This window comes from Penicillium macrosclerotiorum (genome assembly GCF_028827735.1).
Source record: "Penicillium macrosclerotiorum strain IBT 26536 chromosome Unknown utg000003l_segment0_segment0, whole genome shotgun sequence".
Lineage (NCBI taxonomy): Eukaryota > Fungi > Ascomycota > Eurotiomycetes > Eurotiales > Aspergillaceae > Penicillium > Penicillium macrosclerotiorum.
Genome location: NW_026643083.1, coordinates 2,329,321 through 2,346,703, shown reverse-complemented (window position 1 = coordinate 2,346,703; position 17,383 = coordinate 2,329,321). Strand labels below are relative to the sequence as shown.

The window sequence follows — 17,383 nt, the reverse complement described above, 5'->3', positions numbered from 1 at the left end:
CCCAACTACTCTCGAAAAAGCTACTTGCAGGCTTGCCTTCTATTGCCATGACTTATAGACCGATCTTCAGTAAGGGTTCAGAGCCCGACAAAAAGGTTTCGGAGATTCTTCAGTTACCTAAGCGAGAGATGACGCGTGTCACCCAACTGGAAGCAAATTTTCCTGATTGTGAAAAGATTGAGCAAGGAAAGGGCCCAAGGTCAGAGGTCCTTGTCATAGGCGCAGGATGGAATTTTCTCTCTTTTATGACTGCTATCGTTGCCGCCGGGGCCACGGTGATTGCATATGAGAGGGATAGAAACAGGGCCGGCAGAGGCCCGACGGGATCAACAAGAATCAATGAACCTTTCGAACTTGGTCAGCTTTCGCAAGCTGTACAACTACTACCAAATCTCACAGAGAAACAGCTCACAAAACTACCACCGGTCATCACAAAGATCAAAAACCATGAGAGATATCAAGATTTGCTGAAGAAAGTTGCGTTTGCCAAGGATTTCCGTTCGAAGAAAGAGGCATTGTACAAGTCCCAAGGCATCAAAATGCCATTTCTCAAGGTCGTTGAGGACTATAAGAATTTGCCGATTTCGAATAAAATAACGAGAGGCGACCTTATCAAGGTGAAAGATTCTCTAGTCGACCTCTTGGTGAAGGAGGGTTTAGTAAAGATGAACTATCAAGAAGTGAAAATTGATCTTGTGAAATCATGGCTCGGAACAAATAGACCATGTTTCATGATCCCTGGTGAGCAGGTCAATCTGCAGAAATTGGGTATGAAGCATCTCGAGGGATCTGCAGGACTTGTGCCGGAATTCATTGGGGGAAGTGATGAGGTAAAGCAGAGCCTTGCGATGATCAAGACGGCCCAGGGCAACAGGCATACCCCCAGCGTTGCACTTGTCGGAGGTGGGGCCAGCGCCATGGCTTGTGGGCTGGAACTGCTTGAAGAGGTCGGATCCAAGCCTTTAGGGGTTGTATGGATTCGTCCTGAGGAAAATATCTTGATGGCAGACCGTTCCGACAGTGTCAAGCAAAGCCTGCGGTATCGAGCTATTGATGGCCATATATCGGCCTTGGTACCGCACAAGGAAAACCAAATGAAGAACAAGATTGAATACGTGGGAGTCACCCACTTAGGGTCCAAGAATAAGCGGACACGGGAACCCTGTGATCTTCTCATCCATTGCCCCGACGAACGGATTTCCTATTCTCAAAAAGAGGATGGAACGCTGCAGAGTGCTTTCGAGTCTATTAATGAGGACGCCAAGAAGTATAGCAATGTTCTGACAAGAAACGCATCTTTTTACCCCATGGGGCTTGAACATGAAATTATGCTCCGGCTGAGAAAAGGTGAGAAGTTTGACGTGAAGACATTGAAAGATGACGAACTGGTCAACTACGTTGAAGAACTCAAGAAACGGAGCGATCCTACGCAAGCAACCATCGTGATCTCTGGAGTAAATAACTACACCCGACGTGCCATGTGGGCTCTTAAAGAGCTCGGCTTCAAGGGTCACGTACTTCAGGTTGCCATTCCGTCCCGAGACGCAAGAGTTACTAGTGAAGAAGAGAAGCTCAAGAATAAGGTGGAAGAATGCAAGAGACACGGCTTGAACTGGATCTCGGTCAGGGGCCGCTTGGGAGCGGATGGAACTAGTCTGGTAAATGGCAAGTTCCAACTAGGAGTGAAGGATAGCAAGAACAAAACAGTCCCAGTGCCGCCCGTGGACGTGGTCATCAACGGGGCGGGCAAGACGAAGATCACGCCGCTCGTCAACGCGATGAAGCAAGAGAATTACATTCGCGAGACCTCGAGTAAACAACTCGTTTCGAATCATGAAAAGTTGTATGGGACCAAGGGCTTCTTTGTAGAGGCCGACGCTACTCAAGGCTCGGTGGACCTGTCCACCAGTACGATCAATTCTTGGCCTGGGGTGATCAGATTGATCGATCCCTCGGGATGGGAAGACACGTTCTGGGCTACTCGGAGAGTCTTGGGTACAAAAGGGAAATGAGGGTCTGGCCATCTGCATGTTACCGGTCTTTTCGTCGATATTTTGACACTGAGCGATTCATGTAACTAGAGTAGCTAGACTAGATGAACTGATCGTCAAGCGTGAAAGAAGGTCAGGATCGAGAAGCCATAGTAGCAGCTTCTTTCTTTCCTGTGCTTTTTAATCTTGGCTCTACCAAACGGACCTCTGCGACTACGCACATCAATATCCTGGATTTTCGTAAAACATTTGGGAGATCAGGTAATTTCCGATGCAGCCCGGACCTTGTGAATGGCTTCACGTTTTGAGATCCTATGCCATGCATACCGTGCGTCTAAAACAGGTCGCACGAACTGCCTTGTCCATGTTGTACATGTAACAACATGCCAACCCACCGTCGTGCCTGCAATGATCATGGATACCCCGCATTATGATCGTTGCGATCAACCCGCGGTCATCGGCCCTCGGCACTTGGTCGCTGACCCTTGCCACTTGTCTGTCACAGAGGCACACTATATAGCAAGCTATATATGCTTGGAGAAGGGTCCATTTCTTTTTCTTTCTCTCTTTTTGGTCAACTTTCATCTATACCGGACTGACCAAAGCCAATCTTCTCCGAACTGGTCAAAGCAGCTCTGGACTCCATAGTTCTCGACATGGCGCGCGCGGCAGTCCCCACTCAAATGATCATCCTTCCCCTGAAGGAGCAGCTCCAGATTGAAGTGCCCTCCACTCGCGAGGGCCAGGTCTGGTCGCAGATCCTGGGCATTTTCGAGCATTGGGCCGGATTCCGCCGCCTGTACTGGGGGCGACACGTGGAAGAGCCAGATCAGGTCCATCTGCATATCGGTGAGTGAAGTTGGGCAAAGGAAGGAATACAAAGCTGGGTGACACAGGAAAGGAAGGGAAAGAAGCCCAGTTCCGCGATGATGTTTCTCCTTCCCCAAACTCCCCTAAGCTCTTCCCACAGTCACCCCCGTCCCCCAGCTACCAGGAAAATAACGAGGAGGGCCGCCAGTTTAGTCCGGGACAACCTCCACCAGCACTATGCGCTGGTCGCTTCACCCGAATGGCAACGGATCATCGAAAACCTGCTTACGCTGGGGGTTGCGAGCGCCACGGCGCCGATAGTGCGGCACGCGATGATCGCGGAGTTCTCCCCTAACCCGAAGAGCTTGGGCAGCGGCGCCCCGGTCACAGGCACGGCCATCTATCTGACCCCCGACCCCGTCGGATGGGAAAAGACCTGGGAGCTGTGGACGACGATTGTGTCTTCGGTGCCTGGATGCATTGGGGTAACAGGGGGATGGATGGTGGAGCCCTTGGAGGAGTGCAGCCCCTGTTATGTGGTGTATGTGGGATGGGAGAGCGTGCAAGTCCATGACGCGTATCACCATACAAAGCACTTTCGCCAGCGGGCAGTGATTCTGCGCGAGCATAACCAGGGGTTTCGCGAGTATGGCCATGTAGCCTTTGCGCACTCGCGCACTCGCCGCGAGGCCAACTTGTAAGCACTAAGCGAGAGAGTTTACGCGCCGGGAGACCTGAAGACGTTGGGGGAGGTGAGGCTGGGATGGTTGGTTAGGAGGGTTTCAGAGAGAACAGTGCAACCTTGATGGACGCCTCTCTCTCTCTCTCTCTCTTTTTTTCTGTATATGAAGTCGCTCGCCCACTCGATATTCCATACTTGATCCTTGTTACTGTGTGATAAGTTGTGTAGTACGGAGGATCTATACAGGTAGTCCCCCTCCCCATGTAGGCTTCTTTAATCTCTACTACAAGCTCCTAAAGATCCATATAAGTCCCTATAGCCCCCTGTTCCTATAGGTTCCTGGCGTTAATGATCGGCCGATGGCTGACCAGCTGGGGCAAGCGCTTCAAACTACCAACATCGTCCAGCCGGTAACCAAATGAAAATTACCAATTCCGGGTAATTTGCAAAACGACCTGTGGCGCAGCGGCAATGGGGAGTTCCCAGAGTTTCCCCACTTTACCAATCCACCACGTAATTTGCACGCCGGGACTTTCAGGTCCCGTCGTCTTCCGCCGCAGCCAATCAGCCGTCATGCTGGGCGAACCGCCAAAGTCTCTTTGCTCTCCCCTCCCCCGACTCCTACTGCGACTCTGACGAACTTCTCGTTTCCTCCTCCTACCTCCAGCCTCCCATCTCTGCTTGCTTCATCGTTCCCTGGGTTGATGGTCTTTCGCAGAAAGGAATTTCAATTGGAGATCTGAGAACGGACCCGCATGAGCGCTATCGGCTGGCCAAAGCCCATTCTCGCTTCCAACTCGAAGAAGCCAACACCCGACCAACCGCCCCAACCGCCCATTGTTCACGGCCATTGAACGGCTGCCCGCATTTCAAGCGATTGTCCACTCAAAACGCCCGCTTTGTCGAATCACCAGCCTGTGTTTCAAACCTCTCAAAACCAGGCCGTGTGGCTGCGCAGTGTTCTGGGCGCTGAGACCACAGATCGGGTTCCCCCCGTCAGCCGCGCGCATTGGTTCCGCAGAAACTACGACTCTTTTGTGAACAAGGAAGGTGGTCCACCATTCTAACTTGACGCTTATCTTTTTTCCCTTCTACTTTGGATCTTGGATACAAGGCTCATCTCCCACGGGGCGAGCAAACCTCCATCCACTCTTCGCCCGCTCTCCCCTGATCGCACACGAGGTATTGCATGGCTCTTGTCCAGCCGCCGCCCAATATGACCGAGTTTCGAATGCCCGTCCACCAGGGTCCTCCTGCCCGAAAACCGCTACATCAGCAGGATGGCTATACATCATATCAACCCTATGGTACCCCGCGAGCCCTTGCACCTCACTCGGCTAGCGCTCAAACTACCCACAGTCGGACTCGCACCACCTCTTCAAATGTACTGCCTTATGGGTCGAGTTCTCAGCAGTACCAAGCAGCCCCAATATCGGCAGTCTCTCCGCACACAATGGCGCCGCCGGTGGGCTTCCAACCCACGCGACGAATGTCCAGCACAACTACATCGACAAACTCGACAGGAAATAACTACATGCCCCAGACAGACTCGGATATCCGACGGAGCGCATCCAACCGCTCGGCGAATACACAGCTTGGATATGTAGCCCTCATGCGGCGACAGAAGGCTACCGTGTGGTGCGATCGGGCCCAACCGGAGGATGCCCGGGTGCGCGAACAGGCTATGCGAGACAAAAGGCGAGCGTTCCTTGAGGTCCACGGCGCGGGCGCCGAACGCTCATCCACGCTGGCTAGCGGCAAGATTCGACATGGTGGCAAGGCGGGGCTGGATTTCTCCCCTTCGAACTTAGTTGGCGCTAAGGTTCCCGTACGACTGAGTGCGAATGAAATCGGCGATGGTGATGACGATGCACATAGTGCCGAGGGTGGTATCTTGCATCGCCGGACTGGTAGCGGCCGTAGCTCGCTGGGAAGCAACCGGTACCCCAGTGGCTATCAGCGCCCGCAAGGCACTATGGGGAGCAACAGCACACCTCCCAACGAGAAGACCGAACTGCCAGACGTTTCTGAAAACACACCAGCTGAGATTCACGAAGAAGAGAAGAACCGAGTCTCATCCCTGGTTAAGGACGATGCTGCAACCACGCACACTACAAATAGCAGTGAGCAAGAGGACTTCGTGCCCGATATGCAAGCGCCTAGCGCTGTTGTCGCTGCGACTTCTAAAGCCAAGAAAGCGGACGAGCTACGGCGACGAGGCAGCGTTGATGAGCGAACTACCTCGATGACCCGACTCTTCGTCGCAAATCCTGATCTCAGCGACTAACACTCCCCCTCGCTATCTCAGAGAGTTTATTATTCTTTCTTTCACGCAGCGCCTGTTCACCCCCCCCCCCCCCCCTTTTTTTTTTCTCTTTTTTTCTTCTTGACGCTCCTTCTTCCGTTCTCTCCAACCTTTGATGATCTCTAAGTGATTTTTATTACCTGTCCTCCGTCGCTGCACATAATACCTCTTCTGCCTACCCATCGTTGCCCGGTGTCGCGCTCAGTCTTGTCAACAATACATGCAATTATATGTTAACCATTTGTTCAGATGGGCCTTTTTTTAATCGCAGTCTGCTTGTGGTGTCCCACAATACCCTCAGAACCTGATGGACCGACATATTAGCTTACTCGTTTCTGATACCTGCATCCAGGCTATGTCCTGGCCTTGTTGATTCTTTATGTCTTGCAATATGAACAGACAATAATTGTAAGAGAAGGAAAAAGACTGTTCGAATTTCTCCATAGAGGCTGTATACCTTCGATTGTAAGGAGTTTACATGCATTTCGTAGCACATGATCGGGTGTTGAACAAACAAAAAGGGAGCTTTGTTGTCCCTTTCATCGCATTGACATATTCATCACCTCCCCATTTTCTTTGCTTTTTCCTTTTTCAAGAACCTCCTGTTTATTCGTGGACCTGCATCTCTGTGACCGGAGCAATCGGGCAATATGGTATGATATCACATGACCGACACGTGCCTTATCGTACGCGCCGCGCGAAACCCTTAACGCGCCCCCCGTGTCAAGTAACACTTGCTCCCTTTCGGCTCTCGAGGCTCGTTCGTCAATCCTCGACTATCCGGACCCCTGGCCTCGCAACCTGCCGTTCATCTGATTGTTTATCAAAATTGTTCCAGTATATGTGCTTGCTGAAGCCACTGTCCCCGATTTTCCCCCTGCTCGACTTGCGTGACCCATGAGGTGAACGATCCCGCACCACCACTTCCCCCTCATTGACGCCAATGGAACCGAACATGAGCGTGTCCCCTTTAGTGCCGGCACAACCATTTGCGTCCTCGCCCTCAAGCCCTCGGAAGCGCTCTATACACGAGGTTGAGGATGTTAACACATCGACTCCTGTTCCGAAGCGGGCGTTGACAGGTTACGTTGGAGAAAACCAAGAGAACCACGATCCGGCTTTATCCCTGCCCTCCGCGTCTCAACAACCATCAACACCCGATAAGCAAAGCTTTGCTATTCCCTCGCCGCCTACTGTGGAAATCCCTGTTAGGCCCATTGACCAGAATACTGTTATATCAGTTCCATTGGTGGAACTCAATCCCTCGCCGATGGAATCTCCTAATAAATCTGAAACGGCTATAACACCCGCTTCTAAAAAGCGTAAGCTTTCCCCTGCTAGCAAGGAGGCAAAGGAAAAACAAAAACTAGAAGAGAAGGCGAAGAAAGATGAGGACCGGGCGAAAAAGGAGGACGAGAAGCGGGCGAAGGCGGACGAGAAGAAAAAGCGCGATGCTGAGCGCGAAGAGGAAAAGCGCATAAAAGACGAGGAGAAGAAAAAGCGAGAGACGGAACGTGAAGAAAAGAAAAAGGCGAAAGAAGAGGAAAAGGCCGCGAAAGAGGCTGCTAAAGAAGAAGAGAAGCGTCGAAAGGAGGAGGAGAAATTGAAAAAGGAGCGGGTATGTCCTGGTGAAGCCCCGATGAAGCCTAAGATTGTCCCCAGGCAGAACTCTGATAAACCGCGTTCCAGGCACAACCCAAGTTAAATGCCTTCTTTGCCAAACCTCGACTTCCCTCCGTGCCAGGAACTGGCAGTGCCGCATCACCGACAAAGCCAACCCCGGTTGCCGACGCACCTTGCTCGGACACTCCCTCAGAGCCCAAGACCGACTATCAGAAGGCCTTCCCGGATTTCTTCCTTCAGTCACATACTGTCGTCGCGCCGCCTCACCGCTTCGAACGCGATTCAGATGCCCTATGCCACGTTTGTCAGACGATTGATGCTTCTCTCAACCCAAATAACACCGTCCCATTCGACCATCTCCCGTTTCGTCCCTCAGAGATCTTTCACCTGATTCCCTACCGTCGGCGCCGAGGCCGACAAACCTTGTCCGTCAAAGAGATTTTGCTCAAAATGCAGAACGCGGATCCAGATGCGATGGACGTGGACGGGAAGGACGACACCGCCGTCGCAAAAAGCATGCAGGGGCTTTTAAACAAAACTCCCATAAAAACGCTCCGGTTTGGCGAGGACGTGCGTCCCCCATACCAGGGCACATTTACACGACACGTGCCCGAGGAGATCGCAAAAAAATTGTCTCGCAACCCTTACCATCGCGCACTCCCGGAAACCAATTACGAGTATGATTCGGAGGCCGAGTGGGAGGAGCCGGAGGAAGGTGAGGACCTCGATTCAGAGGAAGAAGAGGAAGCCAGCGACGATGGCGAGGACGACATGGATGGTTTCTTGGACGACGAGGACGATGCGCTGGTAGGAAGCAAGCGACGCCTCATCGTCGGTGAACTCGAACCAGTCTGCAGTGGCATTCAATGGGCAGCGAACGGCGTCACGGACGAGCTCAAGGCCTACCGGATTGAAACTATCTCTGATGCCGTCAACTTCCCCATCAATCCACATTCAGATGCATATTGGGAGAAGCCTAAGGCACCGGCCAAGCGACCGGTCGTACCGACAAATGCACATACCCTGGATGCTTTCCGGGTCAAACCTGGTCCCGATGCATCACCAATTGGTAGTGCCCTGCCGCCGGCTCCAACGTCTAAAGCCAAGCGTCCATTTCCGTCTGAGCACCTGGAAGAGTTTAAACAGGCCGTAGAGGGCAGTGATCTCAGCAAGATCGGATTGATTGAGATTTTGAAGAAACGGTACGTTATTCGCTTAATCTCCGCGAGCTTCCAACCAATACAATCCACTGTCATACTAATGCGGGCGATTCAGGTTTCCCAAGGTATCGAAGGACACGTTGAAGGCGACGCTGGACCAGGTGGCGGTGCGTGTTGGCCAAAAAGAGGTGGACAAGAAATGGGTGTGTCGCTGATTGACTATTTCCTGGCTTGCCCGTGGTACTCGGGGCAACTTGATTACATCACGGAGCTGTTGCATTTGTTTACGACTGGCGTTTTTGAGGATATATCGAGGGAACCCAGCATCTGTCATGGCTATTACGAGAATTAACAACCCCCTACCCGCCCCCTGAAAGAAGGGGATTCTTCCAACCAGTTCCCCATTTTTTTTAACTTGTTAAGTGAATCACTTTTGGTCTCTCCGCCTCCGACTTGTGCTCATAGTGTCTCATGGAAACCGTGTCGCTGGCCAGTCCGGGTTGCATGCGACCATTTGCAGGGCATATGGACCAATGGAGATTGCTCCGTCATGAGAACCGCGAGGCCTTGTGCCGATGCATGGCCGTGGAGTCCCGGAGATCTGAGTTCCCCCCCCCTGCACGTTGATCCTGGCCGGTCATCGGTGCCGGGGTTCCATGGGAATTGTAAACTTGTATATCGGACAGGACATTGATGCTCTATAGAAGTAACAGGGAAGTAACAGGGAAGTAACAGGGAAGTAACAGGGAAGTAACATGGAAGTAACATGGTGCCATGAAATCCGGAGGAGCTTAACTCTCGGAGCTTAACTGTCGGCGCGTTAGGACCGCTCGAGTGCGATGCGCTGGTCTATTGGCTTATTTATGTCCTTCTGTCAACTCTATCTAGACCGGGTCTCGGCAGTTTTCGTGTGGACGTCCGGTTGGCAACTTGGCTACGGGAAAAGACCAGCTGAAGGGGGCAACACGCCCACACGCCAACACATCAAGAAGCATAATCGACAGGCCAACGAGACAGCGCTGGAATCACCAGCATAACCGCCGGGATTGCTAGGCCACATGTTCCCCACTTTGGTTGGGCGTGGAAGTAGGTGTCGGTAGCGGGAAGAATAAACATAGGAACACTAAATCCCGAGTGATCATCGAGCATTGTAGACCAGCCGACTGGTCTCCTTCCAACCTCCAACTTCACTTTTCTCCTTTCCTCTCCACTGCAGTTACAAGATACAACACAGCACCCTCCCATCCTGCAAGTCGCTTTACAATGCTGGCTCTCCATCATTTTGCTGCGCCCGCCACCTGCGATTGGCCCCGCACTGCCAGCCCGGACCCCGGTGCGCTGACTCCGCAGAGACCATGGAGGGCGGCGGGCGAATCATCGCATCGCCCCAAACTGTCCACCTCATTCCTGCATGCAGTGCCAGCGCATCGTGCCCGCGTACTCGGTACTCACGGCCAATGTACTCTACAGCCCCAAATCCCTTGCCGCAGCCAGGTTCCATCCTATTCTGGTTCCAGACCGGACTGACCTGGCGTCCCGGTACCGCCTACCTCGCCTCCGAGACAAATCGCCCGCAACAGTCCGCTTCGAGTCGCTTCTTGAGGGACAAAACAGCGTTTCCCGCGTGATTTTCTTCCGTTCTATAACTCCCACTCGCTGACATTCTTGCTTCTCTCTCTTTTGACGTTTACTCCCTTTCTAATCCCAACCTCCTCACCACACTCTCCCTCTCCCCTCCCCTTCTACCCCTCCAAACGACGAACGACCTGCCCTATCTTTCTCCCTCTCTCGCGTCCCGACGATCCATCCTGGACCGATCCGCTAGTTGCTCGATCCCTTCAAACCGGGGTTGTCCCGCGATAAAACCATGCGATAAGGATCCGCCCACGGCGGCCAGGGGCATTTCGCGACAGTGCACTCCGCCCGCTGGCGCGACCCAGAACAAGATGGCGGGCTATCAACGGCACGAGGATCTTTCGTCATCCTCTGTCACTTCTATTACCAGTATGTTTTCATTCTCCCGTTTCTCTGGCCCGTTCCTATGATATTTTCCGAATTCCATTTTCATTTCGCATGCCTGGTTGCGATGCGATGTGACTTCGTGGGATGGAGAATCAGCCTGCCACTCGGAGCACAGTGGTTTCGGTGCCTGACCTGGTGTCCCAATCTGATCCGCTCTTCCCAGCCGTGCGGATTCCCGCTCTCCAGCCCGATCCATCATGCGATCCATCGCATCAGGCAGATCCTGCCTCAATAGCTCTTCCTCCATCGCCTTGCTTGTCGCCGCCGGCGACCATGTCTGTCCCCATCGCTTCGTCTGCGCCCGCGGATCCGAACGTGGGGCAAGGTGAGTTCGATGGCTCGGCCCGTTCCAGTCCCAAGTTATTGGCCAAATCTTCCGGACACAAGCCCGCGCTTCCATCCATGGTTCCCACGATGCCTATTTTCCCCAAGGATGATGCTGGTCTCCAGGTTTCGTTTGAGGATTTTGCCACCCGGTATCGCCAGAGCCAGCGCAAGCAGGCCCAAAGAAAGCGACTAGAGGAACGCCTGCGTGCAACCAAGGTATCCATTGGTGTCTCTGCGCGCATGATCCGTGTCGGCAACGCGGTCCAACGGGGTCTTGTCGAAGCTCTCAAGCACGATGATAAGATTAATTTCGTGGCCATCTATCATATGATGTATGACCTTCAGGATTCCTGTGCACAGAGTGCCCGCTGCGACGAGCATCAGGATCTCCCAAACGACCAGGAACAGCCCTCGGACCGCGAATTGGATCGCTCTTCTGATTTCTTTAATCAGCTTAGTCCCCAATCCCGGGCAGACTTGCTGGAAATTTTGCGACTGGTTCGCTCTGACCCACAGTTTTTGGTTGATCGTCTTCGCAGCTTTACCTCTGCTCAATTGACCGCGCTCACTTCACCGTCCACTACCTTGGAATCTGGAGATCCTGCGTTTCCCTCATCCCGTTCTCGGAGCCAATATGCCTTTAGTCGAAACCCGGTCCAGTCTACCTCGTTTAAGGACCATGCGTATGCCTTTGAAAGGACTGACCCTCTGTCAATCTTGCTTTGTAACGTTTTTGCCGCGCCACTGGAGCACGAGACGCCCGAGGCCAGACTACGCCTGGATGTGTGGTCAACTGTCTGCGCCCAACTAATGTCCCACGGCAGCAGTAAATTCTACCCCCTGATTGGCCAAATTCTTTCTTCCTGGTCCACTGGCAGCAATTGGAAAGCTCGTCCCAAATTTGAACTCTACCTCATGGATATCTTGCAAACTGGTGCATTTCTTTTGGAGCACATAGAAACCCCTGCCGGATTGGGCTCTGCCGCCGAGGCTCTGGACCCTTTGCGAACGGATGCTGCTGAAGAGTTCTTTGCTTCCGCTGTTGATGATCTCTTCCGAGTGCTCGATGATGCAGATGGTGGTTTCCCTCGTGCAGTCCTGCAATTTGCCAAGGCCGTCCTACAAAAACTGGAAACTCTTGACAGCCGCAGCCGTTTTCTTGAGTATTTGTTTGTCCAGTGGTTCTTCCCGAAATTTCTCTACAGCACATTGACGTATCCTGAGGTAAGTTCCCTTCTCCACAGTTTGTGCCGATGTTGACCATTGACTCTTTTACTAGACACACGGGCTGCTACTGGACTTTCATATTCGAAAAGATGCTCGTGAGAAGTTGCTCGGCCAGGTCGGGCTGCGGGCCTATTCTCAAGTCTTCGCTGTTTTGCGGTCCATGTGGGTTTCTTTATATTGCTAACCCCCCACGTGGAATTCGCGTTTGCTAACTCACTCCCAGGCATCATTATTCGATTCTGAGACCGTCTATCAAACAGCATGTTGACAATATGCTCGCTCGCTTCCAGTCTACGGTTCCCTCTGAACCGTACACGGCTGAGCTATCTGCACAGGCCGAGAGTGCACCTCGCCGTGACTCTTCCTCGACATTTCTCTTACTATCTGCGACTGATGTACTTACTTTACTAGACGCTCTTTTCCCACAGACTTGTTCATCACTTCATTCTTCGCCTGTCTGCGCTTCAGTCCCATCTTGGTCATCCAACCTCTCGCCAACAAATAGCCTCCGTCATGAGCCTTTGTTTGAGCCTGGATTCTTCCGGTCAACCTATGAGACGCTCCCTCGACCGACATCGCAGAATGGTTCCATTTTCTCGATGGATTCATCTTTCTCCCTTCCTGAGAATGGCCTGAGTCAAACTGCTGCTCGGATTCGATTTGAATTGACAGATTTAGACGAGCCGACTGAGCGAGCCCGATTGGAGCACCCATCTGTGGAACATTGGACAATATTTTCCGTTGCGCAAGATGGCCTTGCACTAACCTGGAGTTTACTTCCGGACTATGGAGGCGAGCTGTCTCGGCAATCCGCAGTCGAAAGTGATGACGATACTCATTCCACCAACTTAGGCCTAGAAGAAAATCATGAGGCCCTGCAAACTGCCATCATTCGTCTCGTTAGAGAAAACCACGTCTACGATTCGGAATATTGCGATCGACAATCACCCGCTGTAACATTGAAGCAAAGATTTAATCAAGCGATGTCTGCTTCACACAACTATTCAGACTTTGTCGGCGCGCACTACTGGTGGAATGCTTCACGACAGCTTCGACAAGGAATGGATTCATCACAGGCTGCGGGGGATTCGTGGATTCTAGGTCCAATGCATAACTCATGTGCTCGCTCTTTGAGCAAATCACGAACTATCATTGAACGTTGCGAAAGTGATTTTGTCTCCTTGGACCAGAGTCTACGCCAATTACAAAGTCGAGTCAAGCAGATGATGACCACAATTACCAAGATCCGCAACAAAATGTGGTACATGACCGACGTCAAGAACTCCATGCGGTATGAAGAAGCCAGACATGTCGCCATGGCTCTCAAAACGATGATATACTCGGCCAGGCCGTATACCGAGGTGCCTGAGGACACCCGTTCTCGTAGTGGAGCCCGGTCCCTTGGGGGTTCATTGTTTCAAAAACCCGAGTTACAAGTTATGAACATGATGAAGGCGCCCAGCAGCCAAGGTGGCCCGAAGAAACTCTCCGATGAGCAAGTTGAGCTGACTCGAAAGTGGCTGGCCCACAACGGGATCGAGAACTTCTGCAAGGGCGAAGAGCGCATTCATCGATTTTGCTATGAAGTTCGCACTAGCATCACTCGGCTTGTTGGTGAAACAATGTCCGAAACGCCTGTTCTGTGGGCTAGCGAGCTATTCCAAAGAGAAAGGCTGAGATATGAGGGCTATGGCTCCCGTGGTTTTCCTGGGTTCTCTTTGCCTACTACACCGAGACCTTCGACAACTGCCAGCGAAGACCCGACACAATCCCAACTCCATGGACTCAATATACCCTTACCCGACTCACTCTCTCGACTGTCTCAAGATCTTCCATCACTTGGTCGCAAGTCGTCCATTCAAAGCCTGATATCAGACAAATACAGGGCACCGCGAGATGTACCATCCGCTGACATGTCTTCAATTGGAGGCTCACCTGGCCGTGCGGCCTCCACATCAACCGGCGATACATCAAGCACATTTTGGTCTGTACCGCAACGACATCCTATGTATGCAGCAAGTGTGTCGAGTGTCTATTCTCGGCCCCCATCCATGTTCAGTGAGACTGCCACAAGACAGCCCCATCGGCCCGAGCGCAAGACACATGGCAAAGCTGCGTTCATGGATGATCTACGGCAAACGCTCACTAGTCTGCTCTTGAGTGATCTTGGATCTCCCGTATGGAGCTGTGGCAGCGAGACCGACGCCTGGTTCACAAATGCCCTTGAACAACCACGCATTCGCGTCCAGATGCAGAGACGTGCTGCAATTGACAAATTCTATGCGGAATATGATGCACGGTCCAAACATCTTCGTGAGAATCGACCGCCGAGGGGTCGTCGGAGTAGGTCTCTTGATGGCTCTCACCAATCCAAGCGTAAGAGCCCCAGGACCGATACCTTGAATGCGGAGGACGTACAATTCCAATCTGACGATCAATCGTCGTTCTCTTACAAATCAATCTTTCACCAACTTATCGAGGTATTTTCGCGTCATGGAAACCCTTTTATTAAGTTAAATGCCCTGCGAGACCTCCGGTCACTCGTGGTGGCATCCCTGAATTCACCCCACGACCAAATCTCATCGGCAAGCGCTGCCAACCCATCGTCTACGCCAGCTGAGGGTGCGAGGATGCGAAATAGCGTCTCTCTCCCACGCCAGCGAAGTATCCGCCATAGTTTCTCCGAGTGCCATGCGACCAGGGCGAACCAGATGAACACTAATCTACCTATGCCCTCTCCTCCACAGTCTGTGACTTGTGGCTCGCGGCGGTCCGAATATGCGACCCCATCAGAAAATCAGATCGTGGCGGCTCTTCGTGATTTGATTTTGGAAGTGAAGCCTAAGACTCTGTTCCGCGATCTCCAATTCATCTCTGCATTTGTTCCCGGAGACCAGCTGAGCAAGACTGACCGTGGCACGGCCTTCCTTCAATTTGGATTAGCTGCACTGAGTCTCAAAGACGAGGTTTGCCTCAGCATGATCGATATTGCCGACCGAATCGTCTCCCAGGAGCTCATGCGACGGCATCCGCTTCCTGGATCTGATTTCTATCCGCGACCGGGTCATGCCATAGAGGATGCGGCGGCGATGTGGATCATCACCGCCAAAGAGGGCAACCCTGTAGCACAGCGTGAGCTCGCCATACTCTACCTCACTCACCCTGAACTCCTTCCGCGCGTTACCCTTCCACTGACCCGACCGCGGGATACTTTCAAGGCGGAGATGATGTATCGCCGTGGTAAGGACTCCAAGTCGGATCCGCAAAGTATGTGTCTGGCACTGCACTGGATGCAGCTGTCCGCGAGTGGAGGTGATCTTCTTGCACGCAATCGTCTCCGTGAGCGCGAGGAATTCGACTCTATTGCATGAGATTTTCCCTCGTTTCTTTATTTCCTTCTTCTCTCTTCTTCTGTGTCTTCATTCACTCTCTTTGCGCTTTCACTCTATTTCTCTGACTACACGAGGCAGGCCTTGGTTTATTTTGCATATACAGATACCCCCTTTTGGGTGATTCATCTGGTGTTAGAGGAGAATCATATTGGACCTTGTTCCTCTTCCTGATTCTAGGATTGTTGTAGGTGTGGGCGTACTAAGGCGTCTTGTTTTCCCGTATGCATTGAAAGACTGGGAGGGGCCTATTGTATCACCTACGCTTTTATAAGTTCAATAAATTTAAATAGCAAGACGCTAAGGATATCTGCTCCCAGAGTTTTGTAGTAAAGGGCTTCATTCAAGATCCTATTTTGCGGGCCGTGCATTCTCCACCGAATCTGTCATGGGTTCCCTGCCCAACCCGTTGATGCCGAAGACGTCAGGCGCCAAGCCCGACGTCATCGAGCACCACGTGCCGCACTCAACTTCACCACAGCAGCTGACGAGCATTTTGAGCTCAGAGATTCAACTTGCCAGTTTCTGACTTTCCAGCCGACCGGCCAAGGCGATTGTATCGGGCCCTTTTGCCCTCAGCTGAACACTCCACCCCATCTGACACATCAACCGTCAGCCCGCCCTCTCTACCTGTTAGAGAGAATTTTGTGCCCACGTCCGCTTGAAAATCGGACGGCACGTTCGTCCTTTCCCACCACCGATTCAAGATGACGACCGCACCGCATATGCCGGCCAAGGCACACAGCACTGACGATGTGCACCCACGGCCAAAGGGTAAGTTCTGCTAGAGAGCCCCAACAGATCGCTCCCGCACTGGCGAAGAACCCCGCCATAAGCCAACCAACTTACCTTCGCTCTATTCAGGTATCCTCAAGAACAGATCGTTCCAGGGTGTTCCTGCTGCTCCGCCAGCAGCCACTCCTCCCACCATCCCAACTATCGCTGAGCCCGCCGATACCAAAGAGCTCACGCTTCAGAACACCTTGCAGAACGCAGGCCGGCGCCGGTCCTCGTCCACTACACGGCCTGGGTCGTCCTCCCGCCGACACTCCCTGGCTAGCCAACACGACGAAAACGAACCTCGATTGAAGTGGGACGAAGCGAACCTATACCTAACGGAGCAAGAGCGCACTGCCAAGATGAAGATTGACGAGCCCAAGACTCCATATGCCCCGCACTACGACCCGGCCGAGGACGAGGAGGCGTTGCGTCTGGAGGAGGCAAAGGAGAGCCTGATCGATGCACAGGATGTTGTAGTCGACGAGCTGGACCGAACCACCAAAGGTGGCCACCACAAGAAGGCGGTCTCAGAGGATGACATTCCTGACCTCGAGCTGGGTGAGCCCGAGGAGTCTCTCCCGGTCGACCATCACGACGCCTTGAATGACCCTCGTATCTACCGCGACCGCAGTATGAGTACCGACTCTCACAAGAGTGAGAAACATGTCGTCGTCGGCACTGACACCAACGGCGATGTTGCGGCGACTGGCGAGCCCCCTCATCACGACTGAAGAAGACAAGGAGAAGCATCGCCAGTTCGAGGAGCACCGAAAGAAGCATTACGAGATGAGAAATATCAAAGAGCTGCTCGCGTATGTTGCATTCAAAACTCTCATACTAGATTATCTTTATTTTTTTTGGTTACCTCGCTAACATCCTTTTTATCCAGTCACCCTGAGAATTTGGAGGATGAGATGGAAGAAGACGAGGATGTCGCCGACCCCGGTCCCCCACCGGCTGTGCCCCAGATTCCCGGGCAATATCGCACTGGCGGACAATAATGTGGCGCCTTCTAGAAGTTTCTGTGGCCTTGCCTTTTTTCTCCCTTGTCTTTGTTTCATCTGAAT

The 17,383-nt window shown here is 52.6% G+C and overlaps 7 protein-coding genes across 7 annotated transcripts; all 7 read left to right on the top strand.

Annotated features, from left to right (window-relative positions):
• Window positions 1-128: 128 nt before the first annotated feature.
• Window positions 129-2,012, top strand: N7462_003737 (uncharacterized protein; the record flags this gene model as incomplete). The annotated part of the gene is made up of 1 exon (XM_057075463.1): window positions 129-2,012. One exon carries the CDS (start codon window positions 129-131, stop codon window positions 2,010-2,012), a length of 1,884 nt encoding a protein of 627 aa, XP_056934968.1.
• Window positions 2,013-2,647: 635 nt separating this feature from the next.
• Window positions 2,648-3,502, top strand: N7462_003736 (uncharacterized protein; the record flags this gene model as incomplete). Its single annotated transcript, XM_057075462.1, has 2 exons — window positions 2,648-2,840; window positions 3,015-3,502. The coding sequence occupies 2 exons, from the start codon at window positions 2,648-2,650 to the stop codon at window positions 3,500-3,502; spliced, it is 681 nt and encodes a 226-aa protein (XP_056934967.1).
• Window positions 3,503-4,699: 1,197 nt separating this feature from the next.
• On the top strand, window positions 4,700-5,770 carry N7462_003735 (uncharacterized protein; the record flags this gene model as incomplete). Its single annotated transcript, XM_057075461.1, has 1 exon — window positions 4,700-5,770. One exon carries the CDS (start codon window positions 4,700-4,702, stop codon window positions 5,768-5,770), a length of 1,071 nt encoding a protein of 356 aa, XP_056934966.1.
• A 961-nt stretch (window positions 5,771-6,731) lies between these two features.
• On the top strand, window positions 6,732-8,786 carry N7462_003734 (putative chromatin assembly factor 1 subunit A; the record flags this gene model as incomplete). Its single annotated transcript, XM_057075460.1, has 3 exons — window positions 6,732-7,406; window positions 7,478-8,613; window positions 8,687-8,786. 3 exons carry the CDS (start codon window positions 6,732-6,734, stop codon window positions 8,784-8,786), a joined length of 1,911 nt encoding a protein of 636 aa, XP_056934965.1.
• Window positions 8,787-9,834: 1,048 nt separating this feature from the next.
• Window positions 9,835-10,098, top strand: N7462_003733 (uncharacterized protein; the record flags this gene model as incomplete). The annotated part of the gene is made up of 1 exon (XM_057075459.1): window positions 9,835-10,098. One exon carries the CDS (start codon window positions 9,835-9,837, stop codon window positions 10,096-10,098), a length of 264 nt encoding a protein of 87 aa, XP_056934964.1.
• Window positions 10,099-10,517: 419 nt separating this feature from the next.
• N7462_003732 (uncharacterized protein) lies at window positions 10,518-15,518 on the top strand (the record flags this gene model as incomplete). Its single annotated transcript, XM_057075458.1, has 4 exons — window positions 10,518-10,575; window positions 10,709-12,144; window positions 12,200-12,309; window positions 12,371-15,518. The coding sequence occupies 4 exons, from the start codon at window positions 10,518-10,520 to the stop codon at window positions 15,516-15,518; spliced, it is 4,752 nt and encodes a 1,583-aa protein (XP_056934963.1).
• Window positions 15,519-16,243: 725 nt separating this feature from the next.
• On the top strand, window positions 16,244-17,317 carry N7462_003731 (PP1-complex regulatory subunit GLC8; the record flags this gene model as incomplete). The annotated part of the gene is made up of 4 exons (XM_057075457.1): window positions 16,244-16,310; window positions 16,401-17,011; window positions 17,058-17,128; window positions 17,206-17,317. The coding sequence occupies 4 exons, from the start codon at window positions 16,244-16,246 to the stop codon at window positions 17,315-17,317; spliced, it is 861 nt and encodes a 286-aa protein (XP_056934962.1).
• Window positions 17,318-17,383: the final 66 nt, after the last annotated feature.